This window comes from Astyanax mexicanus, chromosome 8 (genome assembly GCF_023375975.1).
Source record: "Astyanax mexicanus isolate ESR-SI-001 chromosome 8, AstMex3_surface, whole genome shotgun sequence".
Classification (NCBI taxonomy): Eukaryota; Metazoa; Chordata; class Actinopteri; order Characiformes; family Acestrorhamphidae; genus Astyanax; species Astyanax mexicanus.
In genome coordinates this window covers 32,204,024-32,223,307 of record NC_064415.1, presented here as the reverse complement: position 1 = coordinate 32,223,307, position 19,284 = coordinate 32,204,024, and the positions used below count along the sequence as shown (strand labels likewise).

Below are 19,284 nucleotides of genomic sequence, written 5' to 3'. Positions count from 1 at the left end.
ATATTTTCCAATATAACTTACACAATGCATATAATACATAAAGCCACAACACTGTGTCATACACTTCCACAACTATAGAGCGTGGGCAGGCCTTCTGAAGATTATAATACTACTTGTAATTGTCATAAACATAAATGAGCATTATGACCCACATTACAGAAATCCTCAAACGCAGCTAATACCAGAGGTCCACTTATAAAGGAAGTTCAGGAAAGTTCCCTGATGCACAAAGTTTATAAACAATGTCCCTTAAATCATCTTTTAGACCAAATTGTGATAGAAAGAGCACACAAGAAAAAAAAGGGCGAGGAAGGAACACACACACACACACACCCACACACAGTGAGAGAGTGACACATAGAGCATCCTGATTGGCCTCTGCTCATGCTTAGTTGACCAATGAGGGTTTTGTGTAGGTAGGACTTTTGCAGCACATGAGTGAAAGATACACTGTCAACAAACAAGAACCAGCGAATTTCCAGGAAATGATTTGTTGTATAGTTAATTTTTTGCTACATTGATATTAATCAGTGTAGCTTTTTTTTAACTGTCTGTGTGTGTCATGTGTCATATTACATCATATTTATGATGCGTTTGGCCCATTGTGCTTCAAAGACCATTTCACACCAGAAGCAGAGAAGCCCATGTGATGCTTCAGAATTTTATGATGACACAAACTTGCAAATATTTAAACGTTCTGTAATTTAAATAGGCAAAGTACTTGCTATTGACTCCAAAAACTCAGACAGAGCTCTCCAATTACCTTATAGGAATTCTGATTCAATAATATGCAAAACATGTTTACTTTCCCACAGCTGCCTGCAATTTATCTCAGTGACTTGAAACTGTGATTTGACTGCATGTTAAAATGTTGCTATTAAAAGAGTGATTGCAGGAAGATTTATATTGTTTAGAATATAAATAATTCCCATTGTAGTAATGTATAGTAATAGGATACACAATATCCATAATCTTGCTTTGTACTTATGTTACAGAATCTGTATCAGAATCTGAGTAACGTGCCATTTCTAAATAACGAAAACGTTCTGTCTATATAGTTCTCAGTTTTGCTCCAGTGCAACTATGTGCATGCTGTTTGATATGTTGTCACTTTAACACATTTATGTAAATGTGTCACAATTCACAGGATGTTGTTTTTTCAGCCTAGAGATCACAGCAGTGAATTGCTGCAGGTTTAAAACAAACGTACATAAACGTTTGTAAGAATACACACCTATTTAACCTCTGTTCAATTCTTGTAGAACTGATTATATGTCTAAAAGGGATTACATTGTCAGTGGTGAACAGATGTTTTGAACTAGGCCTTCATGGCCAGTCACATCATAAATATACAAAGCCCACATTTATTCTAGTAGTATACTCCTTCTTTAATCTTGATATTTCACTGTCTGGCACCAAAGAATGTATCTAAAGCAGTGGATTTGATGGTGTTTCTGGCATGTTGTTATTGTGGTGGCGGAAAACACAGGTGCGCTACTGACTGATTAAAATCCTAACAACAGTCAACCACCAGACGTTCATTGCTATTTTGGCAACGCAGGCTCGCCACGTGCACTTAATGAGCAATTGATGTCTCGCCTATAGATTGCTAAAAGAGGGCCCTTAGTCTCTGGCATATAGACTGATGACTTGTCTTAGTCTCTGGGCTAAAAACGCATGACTTGCCTGAGTCTCTTGGATAAAAACTTGTAACTTGTTGTATTCTCTGGCCTCAAAAATCATCGCTTGACTTAGTCTCTGGGCTAAAGACTTGTGACTTAACCTAGTCTGTGGCCTCAAGACCCATGGTTTGACTTATTTTCTGAGGTGACTTGATATAATGTCTGTCCTAATGAATCTTACTCTCAGGCCTCAAGACTCGTGACTTGTCTTACTCTCTGGCCTCAAGACTCATCACTTGACTTAGTCTCTGGTCTCAAAATCTCTGGGCTAAAGGCTTGTGACTTGACTTAGTCTTTGGCCTCAAGATTCATGATTTGACTTATTCTCTGGGGTAAACACCAGTGGTGTGCAGCAAGGCCCTTCTAACCCTTCAGAGAAGAGGTGACAATAAGTGCATGTAAATAATTCCATAATTTTAATCAGGAAATATATTTTATAGTTATTGTAAGTGTAAGCAATCATTTTATAAATTAACTAAAAAAAAAAAAAACAACAGCAACTAATTCAAAGCATTAGTCTGTGTTTTCAGTTGCTACAGGAATCTTATCTGACTGACAAGGGTACTGACCAATCAAAGCTTTTTAAAATGGCTTCTGCCCCCTTGTGTGTCTGCTCGTGGACCCTTCTCCTGATTTTAAGAAGGGTGTAGTAATGAGTCTGTTAGCAAAGTCGCAGGACAATCTAACCAATCAGATTAATGATTTTCACTCCGGGGGCGGGGCCATGGCTGCCTAACCCCTTCTGAGCGCTGTGCTGAAGGGGTACGCGTTAATTAGTCGTAAAACAGCGCGTATAGCTAACTATCACGGAATTGCGACTGTAAATGAGAGAGAAATTGTGTCACATCATATTAAATAGCCCTTTTAAAGGCTTTTCTTCAGTGTGAAACTAATTCACAATAATAGGCCGCCTGACTGGTGAGTTTTTTGTGTACTTAATGTGGCTGCTAATTTGGCTGCTCTGGCGGACTGTCGTCACTGGCGTCAGTGATCTTTGTTGAATGTCTGTGCTTGTAGGCAAATTAAGCATTGATTGTTGGGACTAATGTATACTTTTGTGGTTTGCAGCTGTATTTGTGGGCTGGTTATGTGATTTAAGTTCATATATTTCAGTCTAGACAGAGAATATGTAGTTATTGTAAATTTTATTTATGTGTCCCTTGGATTTTTTTTAAATTAGTCTCTTAGCTAAAGACTTGTAACTTGTCTTAGTCTCTGGACTAAAGACTCATGACTTGACTTAGTTTCTGGCCTCAAGACACATGACTTGTCTTTGTCTCTGGTCTGAAGACCTGTGACGTGATTCCGACATATATTGTAACTGGTGAACCTTCCTGTTATGTAGCAGTTTACCTGTGATATATTTTTTTCAGTAAAAAAAAAAATCTGGAATGGATCTGCTCTGTTATTATTACAATAGCTTGACAATGTAGAGAAACCTGCTGCTTGCAACATGGTAAAGAGATCAAAGACTCCTGTTCACAGAAAAGGCCAAATGGACAGTTGTACACATCTAATAAAGCAAAAGTTTCCATTACTCTGTTGGGATGGTTCTTTTTTTAGTTTCCTGTGAAACTGTTTCATCTGTGCTAAACAAGCATCATCTTTTGATGTTGTGGTTTTAGCAGCGTGACCATGCTGCATTATGTTTGTTCCAGCTTAACTGTGTCTTAACATTTAAAGCATATCTCAGTAACACTTTACATGGATGGTCCATTTTACGGCTTTGTTGATGCTCAACTAACATTTACTATTAATTGCAACTTAACACTATGTTAATTCAAAATAGAACCTAACCCTACATCTAACCTTAACCAACTCTAAAATCTAATCCTACACCTAACCCTAACAATTAACCCTTAATCAACTCTAAAATCTAACCCTACACCTAACCCTAACAATTAACCCTTAATCAACTCTAAAATCTAACCCTACACCTAAGCCTAACCATTAATCATCCCTAAAATCTAACCATACACCTAACCCTAACCATTAATCAACTCTAAAATCTAACCATACACCTAACCCTAACCATGAATCAACCCTAAAATCTAACCATACACCTAACCCTAACCATTAATCAACTCTAAAATCGAACCCTACACCTAACCCTAACCATTAATCAACCCTAATATCTAACCCTACACCTAACCTTAACCATTAATCAACTCTAAAATCTAATCCTACACCTAACCCTAACCATTAATCAACTCTAAAATCTAATCCTACACCTAACCCTAACCATTAATCAACCCTAAAATCTAATCCTACACCTAACCCTAACCATTAATCAACTCTAAAATCTAATCCTACACCTAACCCTAACCATTAATCAACCCTAAAATCTAATCCTAACCCTAACCATTAATCAACTCTAAAATCTAATCCTACACCTAACCCTAACCATTAATCAACTCTAAAATCTAACCCTACACCTAACCCTAACAATTAACCCTTAATCAACTCTAAAATCTAACCCTACACCTAACCCTAAATCAACTCTAAAATCTAACCCTACATCTAACCCTAACCTTAACCCTTAATCAACTCTAAAATCTAACCCTACACCTAACCCTAAATCAACTCTAAAATCTAACCCTACACCTAATCCTAACCTTAACCATTAATCAACTCTAAAATCTAATCCTACACCTAACCCTAACCATTAATCAACTCTAAAATCTAATCCTACACCTAACCCTAACCATTAATCAACCCTAAAATCTAATCCTACACCTAACCCTAACCATTAATCAACTCTAAAATCTAATCCTACACCTAACCCTAACCATTAATCAACCCTAAAATCTAATCCTACACCTAACCCTAACCATTAATCAACTCTAAAATCTAATCCTACACCTAACCCTAACAATTAACCCTTAATCAACTCTAAAATCTAACCCTACACCTAACCCTAACAATTAACCCTTAATCAACTCTAAAATCTAACCCTACACCTAAGCCTAACCATTAATCATCCCTAAAATCTAACCATACACCTAACCCTAACCATTAATCAACTCTAAAATCTAACCATACACCTAACCCTAACCATTAATCAACCCTAAAATCTAACCATACACCTAACCCTAACCATTAATCAACTCTAAAATCGAACCCTACACCTAACCTTAACCATTAATCAACTCTAAAATCTAATCCTACACCTAACCCTAACCATTAATCAACTCTAAAATCTAATCCTACACCTAACCCTAACCATTAATCAACCCTAAAATCTAATCCTACACCTAACCCTAACCATTAATCAACTCTAAAATCTAATCCTACACCTAACCCTAACCATTAATCAACCCTAAAATCTAATCCTACACCTAACCCTAACCATTAATCAACTCTAAAATCTAATCCTACACCTAACCCTAACCATTAATCAACTCTAAAATCTAACCCTACACCTAACCCTAACAATTAACCCTTAATCAACTCTAAAATCTAACCCTACACCTAACCCTAAATCAACTCTAAAATCTAACCCTACATCTAACCCTAACCTTAACCCTTAATCAACTCTAAAATCCAACCCTACACCTAACCCTAAATCAACTCTAAAATCTAATCCTACACCTAACCCTAACCATTAATCAACCCTAAAATCTAATCCTACACCTAGCCCTTACCATTAATCAACCCTAAAATCTAACCCTACACCTAACCCTAACCTTAACCATTAATCAACCCTAAAATCTAACCCTGCACCTAACCCTAACCTTAACCATTAATTAACCCTAAAATCGAACCTTACACCTAACCCTAACCCTTAATCAACTATAAATCTAACCCCACACCTAACCCTAACCATTAATCAACACTAAATTCTAACCCTACACCTAACCTTAACCATTAATCAACTCTAAAATCTGACCCTAATCATAAATCAACCCTAAATTCTAACCCTTCACCTAACCTTAACCATTAATCAACTCTAAAATCTAACCCTAACCTTAACCATTAATCAACCGTAAAATCTAACCCCACACCTAACCCTAACCTTAATCAACCCTAAAATCTAACCCTACACCTAACTCTAACCTTAAGCATTAATCAACCCTAAACTCTTACCCTATACCTAACCCTAACCTTGACCATTAAAAACCTCCAAATCTAACCCTACACTTAATCCTAACCATGAATCAACCCTAAAATCTAACCCTATACTTAACCCTGAATCATCCCTAAAATCTAACCCTACACCTAACCCTAACCTTAACCATTAATCAACCCTAAACTCTAACCCTAACAATTAATCAACCCTAAAATCTAACCCTACACCTAACCCCAACCTTAACCATTAATCAACCCTAAAATCTAACCCTACACCTAACTCTAACCTTAACCATTACTAAACCCTAAAATCTAACCCCACACCTAACACTAACCTTAATCAACCCTAAAATCTAACCCTACACCTAACTCTAACCTTCAGCATTAATCAACCCTAAACTCTTACCCTATACCTAACCCTAAACCCTAAAATCTAACCCTAACCTTAACCCTACACCTAACCTTAACCATTAATCAACCCTAAAATCTAACCTTACACCTAACCCTAACAATTAATCAACCCTAAAATCTAACCTTACACCTAACCCTAGCAATTAATCAACCCTAAAATCTAACCTTACACATAACCCTAACCATTAATAAACTTTAAATTCTAACCCTACACCTAACCCTAATCTTAACCTACACTTCTGTCAGTTGAGGACACCGCCCAGAGAATGCTGCACACAGGATGCTGAGGTGTCATGAACGTTACAGAAGCCACATGATAGCAGTACAGAGAGCTATTTGTTTAATGTCCTATCCACATGTGCGTCTTGACCTTAATTCTGCAACTCTGGTAACAACCATGATATATAATTATCTTTTTTTTTTTAACTGCCCCCAGAGAAGGCTGCCCACAGGACGCTGCACACAGGATGCTGCCCATAGGATGCTGCCCAGAGAATGCTGCCCACAGGAAGCTTCCCAGACAATGCTGCCCACAGGAAGCTTCCCAGAGAATGCTGCCCACAGGACACTTCCCAGAGAATGCTGCCCACAGGAAGCTTCCCAGAGAATGCTGCCCACAGGAAGCTTCCCAGAGAATGCTGCCCACAGGAAGCTTCCCAGAGAATGCAGCCCACAGGAAGCTTCCCAGACAATGCTGCCCACAGGAAGCTTCCCAGATAATGCTGCCCACAGGAAGCTTCCCAGAGAATGCTGCCCACAGGAAGCTTCCCAGATAATGATGCCTACAGGATGCTTCCCATAGAACACTGCCCAGAGAATGCTGGCCATAGGATGCTGCCCAGAGAATGCTGCCCACAGGACACTTCCCAGAGAATGCTGCCCACAGGAAGCTTCCCAGAGAATGCTGCCCACAGGAAGCTTCCCAGAGAATGCTGCCCACAGGAAGCTTCCCAGAGAATGCAGCCCACAGGAAGCTTCCCAGAGAATGCTGCCCACAGGAAGCTTCCCAGATAATGCTGCCCACAGGAAGCTTCCCAGAGAATGCTGCCCACAGGAAGCTTCCCAGATAATGATGCCTACAGGATGCTTCCCATAGAACACTGCCCAGAGAATGCTGGCCATAGGATGCTGCCCAGAGAATGCTGCCCACAGGACACTTCCCAGAGAATGCTGCCCACAGGAAGCTTCCCAGAGAATGCTGCCCACAGGAAGCTTCCCAGAGAATGCAGCCCACAGGAAGCTTCCCAGACAATGCTGCCCACAGGAAGCTTCCCAGAGAATGATGCCCACAGGAAGCTTCCCAGACAATGCTGCCCACAGGAAGCTTCCCAGAGAATGATGCCCAGAGGAAGCTTCCCACAGGAAGCTTCCCAGACAATGCTGCCCACAGGATGCTGCCCAGAGAATGCTGCCCACAGGAAGCTTCCCAGAGAATGCTGCCCACAGGAAGCTTCCCAGAGAATGCTGCCCACAGGAAGCTTCCCAGACAATGCTGCCCACAGGAAGCTTCCCAGAGAATGATGCCCACAGGAAGCTTCCCAGACAATGATGCCCACAGGAAGCTTCCCAGAGAATGATGCCCACAGGAAGCTTCCCAGACAATGCTGCCCACAGGAAGCTTCCCAGAGAATGATGCCCACAGGAAGCTTCCCAGACAATGCTGCCCACAGGAAGCTTCCCAGACAATGCTGCCCACAGAACACTGCCCAGAGAACGCTGCCCACAGAACACTGCCCACAGGACGCTGCAAACAGGACACTGCCCTATTTTTAAAAGAATCAGTATATAGACAAGAGTCCCTATCCTTTGCTTTATGTCATGTATATGACATCAAGTAAACAGTCAGTGTGTTGGGAGAGAAAATATTAAATTAATTTAATTGTGTTTAATTATTCAGTGATTTTATATTAAATTTTCACAAAATTATGATTGATTGAAGATCACATGAGCAGTGCTTTGGTGGAGTGCAGCTGCGAGGTGGGCTGCTGCATGCTTACAAATTCTGTGTTGGTTGCCTGCTGTGTTTGAGTTATAGAGATACTGCTGTTCTTTTCTTTGTTCTTTTCTTATCTCTGTTTTAGAGAGACACTGTGAATACGCAGGACTGTGTTGGAAGTGTTGGAAAAGCTAAATCGTTCCTCTTGCTGGACTGTTAATGATACTAATCAAGCCAGCCAACCATTAACTTTTTGTTACAGTAATTTTTTTAAGATTCTGTATTGTTTTTTTTTTTTTGTTGTTATATTTTTCCTTTTTTTCGGTAATCATGTGACTATAGACATGTGACAGTGATTTCACCCACTTGATACTTAAGGGTGCCATTTTATGCTTTGCCTCCATTTCATGTTTTATGCCCTGAAGAAGGCCAAGATGGCCGCAACACGTCTGCCTTTTTTAGATCTACTTACCATAAGACATTAAAGACTTTTAATCATTTTTCCTAACAGAGTGCCTTTGACTTATATTCTTTTTAATATTTACATTTTTCCCGGCTTTAAAAGAGCACCTGTTGAAAAGATTCACAATTCAACTACTTCTAGTAGCGCTTTAACCCTTTTTTTTTTCTTTGTCTCTAAAAATAATTGCATTATTTGTTAAAAAAAATGCCTTTTGGGTTGCTGGGCCAAGTCTGTTTCTCTCCCAAAGAACTTCTTCTTAAGGGTAATGGTTATTTAATTGTATTAATTCTTTGTGAAGATGTTATATTTAAATCTACGACCCCTATAGCACCACCACAGAGGTATTGGAAGCAGGAGAAATGTGTACTGAAGTGTACTGATTTGATGTACTATTGTTGTATAGAGATGACTTCTATAAAATAAATCCATGTTTTGATCAAGCAATAAAAAATCTAACAAAAAAAAAAAACTCAGTCTGCAGGTATGGCGTATTTTTATTTCAGATAACCTAAAATATAAAAGATGAATTAGAACAGCTTTATAAAGAAATAAAAAAGTAGAGAATATCCCAACAGAATAGATTCTTAAATAAAGTCTAAATAGATTTGCTTTTATCAAAGTTAAATTTAATTTTCTTTATTGACATCAGCAATATTTACTTACAAACAAGTTACAAACACTATCCTTCAATAATACAATAGCTAATTTAAAAGATACAAATGAAAAGCAGAGACTTTTATTTATTTATTTATTAATACTTGCAAACTGTATGTTTTAAGGCACATATGCTTACTGGGTTAAGAGTAAATGTGAGCTATTACTATTTTTTAATTAAGGAATAATCAGAGAGCAACACATGGGTCGCCACAACACATCAAATTGTTGGGTAGATTGGTAAATAAATGAAATTACAAATGACATCTAATCAAATTACATGTAAATTAAAGTAAATAACAACTTGCCAATGTTTTATGTAAAATATACAAATGGGAAGAAAAACATTTTAGCATTACTAAATACAAAGAGTGCAGATAGAAAAATTAAACAAAAAACAAAAGCTAAACAGCCTGTTCACAGATACATAGGAAAAAGGTGATGGATAAAAAATGTAATCATAGCACATAATTTCCTTTAAATCTCACAAATTTTAAAAAGTGTCCTAATCTCATTATTAGTATCATTTGATTACTATATAAGCATAAATTGATTATTGGTCATTGCAACTACAGACCCAGATCAATAATGTTCTTCATTTCCTACCACTGGATATCACACACAATTTTAATCAGTTCTGTTTAGTTTTTTATTAATTTATTAGTGAGTTTTGTTAGTAATAAATGACATGGGAGTAAATTTCAGGGTCTTTTTTCATCTGCGTTGGTTTTTCAGTGAATCCACCGTCTGCATATTGTAAAGCTTTCTCACTTGCAGCCTGCAGAGAAATTTAAATAAATTAAAATAAATTTGAAAATTTAAATAAAAACAATGTGTTTAAAATGTTTTGTGGGTTAATGGTTTTTGTGGAAAAATTTTGAAGTAAAAAAATCACCTGGTTTACTGTGTGATCGGTAACAGAACCTGAAAAATCAAAACCAAACAAAATTCATAAAATCTCAAATATAATATAATAAATAAAAGTTTACATTATTAAACATTATCAAATCAATGAACAAAAATAATATACATATCCATATAATGATCTTATGCAAACGCTTTGACACCTCTGTTCAAATGACACAGTTTGATGAATTTCTAACTAAAAAAAGGAAAGAGCACTCGCTACTCGCTTTAATGTAAAAAAAATAATTTTGAATAATCGAGTCATTTAGAATGTTTCCAAATCCATCTCTGAATATACTGTAGTCTATTAAAGTCACTGACTTTAATAATAATCAAATAAATGGACAAGGATTAGACCAGGAGTGCTTAAAATGATTAGCAATAAAAAAAACTTTCAATGCACTTTATTAACAGTATTATGTAAAACAGCCTACCTTCATGCTGACTGTTGTGAACTTTGCATAGAATCAAAACTAAAACCATGGATATGATGGTAGCTGATGCCAGAACAAGAATGCTTTGGACCAAAATGCTGTTTTCTATAAAAAGATTAAAAATACAGATTTTAATCATTTAATCTTGTTTGTGATTGTGATGCAGCACAAAACAGGTCATCCTAAACACAAATGCAAAGTTTAAGAAATGTAACATAATCGCACATAATAATAGAGAAGTGTCAGTGTATCAGTTATTCCTGTAATTGTCTTTATTTGGGAAAAATAACGTTGTTTTTTTTTTTTAGTTTTTTGTTTATTATTTTTATCTCTCATTTTATCCCAGTTTCTTCACAGTTTACAAGGCCAATTACCCAACACACTCATTAGGACTCCCCCTATCACTAGTAATGCTCCAACACCAGGGACCACTGACTCTTTTTGAACTGCTGCTGATACAGAATTGCAGAGTATCATCACAGCGCACTCAAAGGAAAGCGCAGCGACTCGGTTCCAATACATCAGCTCACGGACGTCTTGTGCTGATCGACATCACCCTTTTTTTTTCTAAAAGGTGTTTTATTACAACTACAGAAGAATTATCCATGCTGTATTTTGCACCAGCTATTCTTATATATGTATTTATTTTAAAACATTAAAAATATATTTTCTTACCTCCAAAGTCCAGTTTGGTTCCATTTCCAAAGAAGATGTGTCCACATGCAGCTACAGCACAGTAGTAAGTTCCAGCATCAGAGAGGCTGAGGTTGTTCTTGGGGAGTTTGTAGATACAGCTCTGTGTAGGAGAAACAGTCTCAGAGCTTTTCTTACACTGATCACTCCTGTTTCCATGAGTGAAGATGATTCCTGGATCAGATTCTCCTGATCCGTGTCTGAACCAGTACACACTGTGATCTCCTGCAGAGTTATCTGTGAGTATTGAACACTGCAGAGTTGTATCTCCTCCCGGTTGGACTGGATCTGATACGGGAGGCTGGAGAACAGTGTAGAGACTTGAAGATGAACCTGAAGAGTGAGAGAGATGATTGTACTTTCCAGTAGACAGATATATTGAATTTGCAGTGTAATAAATGAGAACGTACCTTTGAGCACTACAATGGTCCAGTCTGCTAAGGCGTGCTCTGTATTATACGTGACTGAGCAGAAGTACGTAGCTGAATCAGATGGTTCTGCACTTGAGATGCCCAGAATAAAACTGTTCTTTGCTCTTAAAGCAATTAAACGGTCTTGCTCATAAAAATCATTATGATATTTAATTGGGTTGGAGTGATGAGCCGAGGCAATGAGGAGAGGCTTTTCTCCTGGAGTCTGTTTAAACCAGGCTGTAGATGATTCTTCAGAGGATGAGAACGAGCAGTTTAGATTGAGATTTTCTCCATCCTGAATTACGTTTAGTCCATTCTGAGAAACAATGTCAATCTTTATCGAGCCACCTAAAAAAAAAAGAGGAAAACATGTTATCTAAAATTATACAAAAAAACTAAAATTATATATTAAAGAAGTTTTTAATATTAAAAATAGATATAGTTACCTAAAGCTGTTGTGAGCAAAACAATTACACAAAACTGAATCATTGTTAAACCCAGTAAGCAATGTTTCTCCTGAAAAATAAATAAATAAATAAATAAAACAGTATACAGACACTTTAAAACATAATGTATATCGCCGCTGTCCTATGAAAAGCACTTATCTCCAAAACAGCAACTTTACAGGAGAAAGAAAAAACCTTGTAAACTTTCAATGTAAACAGAGTTTATTTCAGGTCATTTTAAAGAGTTTCTATTGGTCCGTCCTTCAAGAAATTTTGGCACAGTTTAAGGGACAGTTTGTAGTAACCTAAAATTACGTAGTAACCTAAAAATCGACAAAAATGGAGATGTGTTTTTTTATAGGACAGCGACGATATAGTATATTTCAAACAATTCAAACAATCAGTTAAGTTGATTATTTTGCCTGAGATCACTTACCTTTTGTGAAAGACAGGATGATGTTAAACTTGATCTCAGTGCGTAACTTTTTGCTCTGTTTTTGAAAACTCTACAAGAGCAGCTTTATACCCCCGTGCTGAAAGCTGATTGGCTCCTATAAAACAAAGTCAAAGAAGGCACCAACCCCACCTTTTCAGATCAACACGTGGCTGCAGTAGAATGAGAAGAGTAAGTGTAGATATAAGTTTAATGGTAGATTTTGATGGCAGAAAATGAGTAAAGTTTAAAAAGTCTCGTCAGTATTATATGCCAATGCATAGTAGTATGTAGGTTATTCAGATGGTTCTGCCCTTGAGATACCCAGAATAAAACTTATTTTTCTTAAATATTCTTATTCTCTTAAAGCAATAAAAGAGCCATGCATATTAAAAATATTATCATATCCCTTTCAGACCCTGCATCCATTATAATGGACGTCATATATTTTCTTTTTATTTTTTTAATTTAGTATTTTGTAGTTAATACATTAAAATACAGAGTTTATTTAGGTGAGTGTACTTACGTTTTTTTCTGAAGGTTAATGATGAACTGTTGAAATCATTTCTCTGTGTTACTCTGACACTTTAAATCTCTACAACAGCAGTTTTATCATTCTGTGTTGTCAGCGGATTGGCTCTCATTACAGGAAGTTAAGTCAGGCCTAGACCACTTATATCAGTGGGCCAAAGACTAAAACTTAACATGCATAGGTCACATGTCACATCTGTTTATCCTTAATCCGTTAAATCAACTACATAAGTAGAGACACTCAACATAAAACATCACTTCACTTTAAAAAGTACCATATTTTTTTTGCACAATAAGGCACACTTAAAATAATTTAATTTTCCCAAAAATCGTCAGTGCGCCTTATAATCTGGTGCACCCTCTGTATGAATTTTACCTGTCAGGTTGTAAGAAGCAGTAAAACCACCCAGCCAAACTGCAGTGTTATTCAGGAATTTCAGTTTAATTCTATTTGCAATTAATTCTAATTCTAGTGCAATAAGTGGATCTAATGTGTACAAATAATGCCTGCACATGCATGCAGACTTTATTATTCCTGCAAATTCCTACTTGCAGGAATTTTCCAAATTCAGCACCCCGCCAGGAGAAGTACCCCCTCTCAGGATAATGCTGAATTTGGCACAACGGCTTTCCACATCCCATAGTTGTGTTAATATTCAGGAGTGAATTAAGCACTACAGATTACGCAGTGCACGGACGGTCCTTCCCAGTCTGCCCTTTTAAAGTTTACAAATTTTGTCCACTTTCTGGATATTTTGGTCTTTGTTCATGGGTATCCCACTGTACCTAAACTCACTGCAGCCAAAAACAACACATTTATTTGTCATTTTGCGTTTTCTTGAAATCATCTGGTTCAAATTTTTGGGTTGTTTTCCACCATCTACATCAAGTATAATGTGTGTGGCAGACTCCGAAGACAGTGGGCCATAGGCGTAGGAACCGGGGGAATATTAGAAATAGGTGGATTTGTCCCCCCCAAAAATGAAATCAGTTCGCTCACATCAGCCGTAATATTAATGAGGAGACAGACCGGACCAATCGGAGGAGGAGAGTCAGTTTGCTGTTGGGGAAGCCCCGCCCCCTCGCTGTGAGATTTAGCAGCGGGATCGGGACACAGCAGCAGCAGCTGATTTTAAAACAGATCTGGATATACGGAGATTTTTCTAACAGAAAGGTAACGATAGGCTAACCACATAAACTGTGATGATATGTTTCTGATAACTGGTTAAAAATACACGTCTCTGAATCAAAACACACAGTTTAAACCCACTGTGATTAATAAACTGCAGCTGTGTTAGTGAGTTAGTTTAACTTAAATTAATTAGATAGGGAGTCAGGGTTAAAGAAAAAAATATATATATGTAATGTTCAACTTGACCTGTACCTGATCAGCTAATCACTATTTCATTTTCAAACTGTTTATTAATTTAGGATTGCAGGACTTAGTGTGAGCTATAATGAACGAAAATGAATTTAACTAACTAGTTAACTAGAAGCTGCATGTAGTGGATAGCCAGGATTTAGTACAGTACTTTATGTTTGTAGTTTAAAGCAGTTTCTGAACTCTGATCACTGCCCTAAATCTGTGTTTTCCACCTGATCCACCTGATCAGCTAATAAACAGTCATTTACTGAGTTTACCTGTTAAAATCCTTTAGCCCCCTATGGAGCCTAAATTAATCATGTATATCCAGCAGTGTATTAGACACATCATACCACCACTTTATTAAATGCCTTTAAAGCAGAGGAAGCTGTAGAATATTCAGAACAGTGTTAATATGCAGTAGAATATGTAAGAACAGGGCTGAGAAATACTGCTGTAACGTGACTTCTGTTCATTTGTAGTTCACAGTAAGACCACATGTCCTGATGTTTATAAAAATCTCTATGCAACGTAAAGTTACATTCTTTTACATAAAAGGACACCATCTTAAGAAGAGCTCTCAGTAGAAAAAAAAAATAAAAGCGCAGGAGAAAATGTAAATATATGACAGAATTGACATGCCAATACATAATAATAATAATGATAATAATAATAATAATAATAATAATAATAACCAAATCTGTTATATTATTTTAAATATTAGGTGATAACTGATAATTTTTGTTATATGTATATAATTCAGACATTGCATGCATATTTGTTTCTAACAACAGTAACTGTAACGTGGAGTAACCTGTTTAGGTTGTAAAATCACCTTTTAATAATAATTTACTTTTAATTTAAAGTAATTTCCACAAATGTTGTTCTAGGAAACTATAGGGTGGGCTTGGGTTCATATTGGCAAATGTGTCCCCCCCAATATCAAGCCCACTCCTACGCCCTTGCAGTGGGCGTTGCCAAATAAAAGTCTTTTAAGCTGTATTCCTTGAATTTGTGGGGAAAAAAATGGATTGGATTGGCTCTCATTACAGGAAGTTAAGTCAGGCCTAGACCACTCACATCAGTGGGCTGAAGACTAGAACTTAATATGCAAAAGTTCTGCAACATCTGTTTGTCTTTAAACTATTTAATCAATCAAATAAAATTAGCAGGAAGTGAAGGATGAAGTTGTGTACAAAACCACATCCTTTAGTTTAAATAGACACTCAACATAAAACATCACTCCCTTTAGAACTTCACTCCACGTGAGTAAAAGTGCAAAGTATTTGTCTTTAAATGTACTTAGAAGTACCAAAAGTACTATTACTATAGTACTATATTTTTTGCACAATAAGGCACAAGTAAAATCACTTAATTTTCCCAAAATTCGACAGTGTGCCTGTTGTGCCTTATATATGAATTTTACCACTCAGTTTGTAAGTAGCAGTAAAGCCACCCAGCAGTGTATTCAGGAGTTTCAGTTTAGTTCTCCAGCACCAAGACTGGAGTAGCATTAGCATAGGTAACCACGATTTCCCCGTTCAGAAGGGAGTATTATCAGCCTGCAGCCTGCCCCTAACCCCGACCAGCACTGCTGGAGCGGTTAGCGGCTGATGCTAATGCTTCAGCCTAGTACTGGAGAAATTCGGGTATCTAAGCTTACTATAAATAAACGGAGGAACTAAACTCACAAAAATAAACTGTTTTTAGGAGAGAAATCTGTGTAGATTTACACCCTGCGCTCGTTTTACTTCAAGAGAAAGTCTTTTTTTATTACAATTTTGTTCCATAAGCTTAGCTTTTCTTAACTTAGTTAGCTACCCCCCCCCCCCACCACCCAGCAGCGAGACCTGCTGAATTAGAAGTTCCTTACAGTGTCTCTTAAAATGTGTCTTATAATCCAGTGTGTTTTACGCTCATTGATAGTGCGCCTTATAGTATATACAGTAAAAGTACTATGATTTATGATTACTCTACTGTCCTATTGTTATTTTTTTGTAAAAAAGAACTCATTCTTCGTGAAAAGACTCTAATGTCACTTTTTGTTTCTAAATCTTTTTATATATATATATATATACATTTCGGGTGCCTTTTTACTGTCACTTAATTTCAAAGTCAAATATCTTACCCTGTATTTCACTACACCACCAATGGCAAGCAGAAACAGTAATTAGTGCAATAAATGGATCTAATGTGTGCACATAATGCCTGCACGTGCATGCAGACTTTATTATTCCTGCAAATTCCTACTTGCTCTGGACAAAGTAGGACACTTAGGCCATAGTATAATAACGATGATGCCTTCAAATGAACTGTGGGGGAAGGCAGCCTGCCTTCTCTGCTGCAGTGCTGTAAGCCAATCAGAGACATTTTGTTTGCATGTATGAATATTCATGAGCAAGACCCAATATCCTGTCTTTCTTCAGAGACTACTAATTCAGTGAAATAAAATAAGGCTATACAGAAACACTGGAGCAATTTTTTCACAAAAAAACAGCTCACGTGTCATTCAATCATACTAGAGACTACAACTAGACATTTTAAAATGAATTAAAAAAAAACAATGGAATGAGACTTTTAAACACCTCTTGTTGACTTCTTTACGTGCTCATATTGTTGGAAAAGCACCAGTTTTACTGTCTAGTCGATATGCGAGTCCGTTGTTGTTCCAAATTCAGCACCCCCGCCAGGAAAAGCACCCCCTCTCAGGAGCATGCTGAATTCGGCACAACAACGGCTTTCCACATCCCATAGTTGTGTTAATATCAGGAGTGAATTAAGCACTACAGATAATGGAAAATGCGGACGATTCTTTCCAGTCTGCCCCTTTAATTTTGTCCACTTTCTGGATATTTTGGGGCCATTTGTTCACAGGTGTCCCACTGTACTTAAAATCACTGCAACCAAAAACAACACATTTTTTATCATTTAGCATCGTCTTTAGTTCATTTGGTTCAAATTCTTGGGTTGTTTTCCACCATCTACATCATGTATGATGTGTGTGGCAGACTCTGAAGACAGCAGGCGTTGCCAGATAAAAGTATTTTAAGCTTTAAAAACAACATGTGACATATATTGTTTTTTATATTGCAGTTCGGGTCAGTTATTTTGGTGTGAAAGTAAGTAAGGTTAGTAATCCAGCACAGGTAATTTGCATATTAAGTTTTAGGTTTCATGGGGAAATAGCGGTTAGTGGCTAATGCTAATGCTACTCCAATCTCGGTGCTGGAGGACTAAACTGAAACTTCTGTATAACGCTGTCTTTCAGTGGAGGGACTTTACTGCTCCTTTTTTTAAATCAATTTCACTGATTTAATAATTTTAAGATAATGTGACATGTGACAACCTTTGCACATCAAGTTCTAGTTTTCAGCCCACTGATGTGCGTGGTCTAGGCCTGACTTAACTTCCTGTAATGAGAGCCAATCCGCTGCCAGCACAGAATGATAAAACTGCTGTTGTGGAGGTTTAAAGTAACAGAGTAACACAGAGAAATTATCTCAACAGTTCTCATCTCATTACTAACCTCCAGATAATGTAAGTAAACTTAAACTTAAATTAAAAATTAAGATTTATATTATTGTATTCATGTTTGTTGTTCTGTGCAAAAGCTTTTATTAACTACAGTGTTTCTCAACTGTAACTGAATTTCTTTTGACTTTGACTTTTCAGGAAAAACATCACTTGCTGAAGCAATGATTCAATTTTGTGTTACTATTTTACTCTCAGCATCATTAGGTACTATGTTTTTATGTTTTATTCCCTTTTTTGTAATTTTTAGTTAGAGTTTAATGCTAATATCTAATGATATCTAATGACAATTTAAATGTTTTTTTGTCTTTTGTCGATTTGTTTTTAGGTGGATCTATAAAGATAAACATCGTTTCTCAGAATGGACTGAACTTTATTCAGGAGGGAGGAGATATTAGTCTGAGCTGTTCGTTTTCCTCCCCAGAAGAATCATCTACAGCCTGGTTTAAACAGACTCCAGGAGAAAAGCCTCTCCTCATCACCTCGGCTTATCACTCCACATCAGCTGTGTATCATTATGGTTTTGATAAAAGTGGTCGATTTATTGCATCAAGGCAAAAGAACAGTTTTATTCTGAACATCTCAAACGCAGAACCTTCTGATTCAGCTACGTACTTCTGCTCTGTCTCGTACTACACACAGAATGCTCTATCAGACTGGAACCTTCTAGTGATCAAAGGTAGGAACTCATTTGACAAAATCTTTTGCAACACACAATAACTGTGAAAAATAAATTTAAAATATTACACTCTCTCACTCTCTTTTAAGGAGAATCTGATCCAGGAATCATCTTCACTCATGGAAACAGGAGTGATCAGTGTAAGAAAAGCTCTGAGACTGTTTCTCCTACACAGAGCTGTATCTACAAACTCCCCAAGAACAACCTCAGCCTCTCTGATGCTGGAACTTACTACTGTGCTGTAGCTGCGTGTGGAGAGATCATCTCCGGCGAAGGAGCTCAAGTAGAGTTTGTCGGTAATGTTGATCATTTTTTCAGCTTTTTAAAATAATTAATTAAATAACTAAATAGGTAACAACAAACATTTTTCTCAGAACAACAGTTAATATATGAACTTTATAAAGTATAGCAATTATGGATATGGATGTGTTATAAAAAAGTAAATAATATTTCCATTATATTCTTATTTTGTTTTTATTTAAACATTTTCTTTTTTATTTTATTATACTTTTCTTATATCCTTGTGTGCCATTGTGTCCTTGTGTTGTACCTGCCTTTCAAACACTAAAATTTGCTTTTTAAAATAAACTTTATTAATCATTTTTAAAGCACATTACAAAATACACAACTTTTTCATCACA

The 19,284-nt window shown here is 36.8% G+C and overlaps 1 protein-coding gene and 1 long non-coding RNA gene across 2 annotated transcripts; both read right to left on the bottom strand.

Moving 5' to 3' along the window:
• Positions 1-9,541: 9,541 nt before the first annotated feature.
• On the bottom strand, positions 9,542-10,655 carry LOC125803845 (uncharacterized). Its single transcript, XR_007440188.1, has 3 exons — positions 10,555-10,655; positions 10,110-10,138; positions 9,542-9,992 (listed from the first exon to the last, which is right to left on the bottom strand). It is a non-coding gene; the product is annotated as an uncharacterized LOC125803845 (long non-coding RNA).
• Positions 10,656-10,731: 76 nt separating this feature from the next.
• On the bottom strand, positions 10,732-18,953 carry LOC125804016 (uncharacterized). Its single transcript, XM_049483116.1, has 4 exons — positions 18,815-18,953; positions 11,658-12,008; positions 11,230-11,580; positions 10,732-10,736 (listed from the first exon to the last, which is right to left on the bottom strand). The coding sequence occupies exons 1-4, from the start codon at positions 18,951-18,953 to the stop codon at positions 10,732-10,734; spliced, it is 846 nt and encodes a 281-aa protein (XP_049339073.1).
• Between the last annotated feature and the right edge of the window lie 331 nt (positions 18,954-19,284).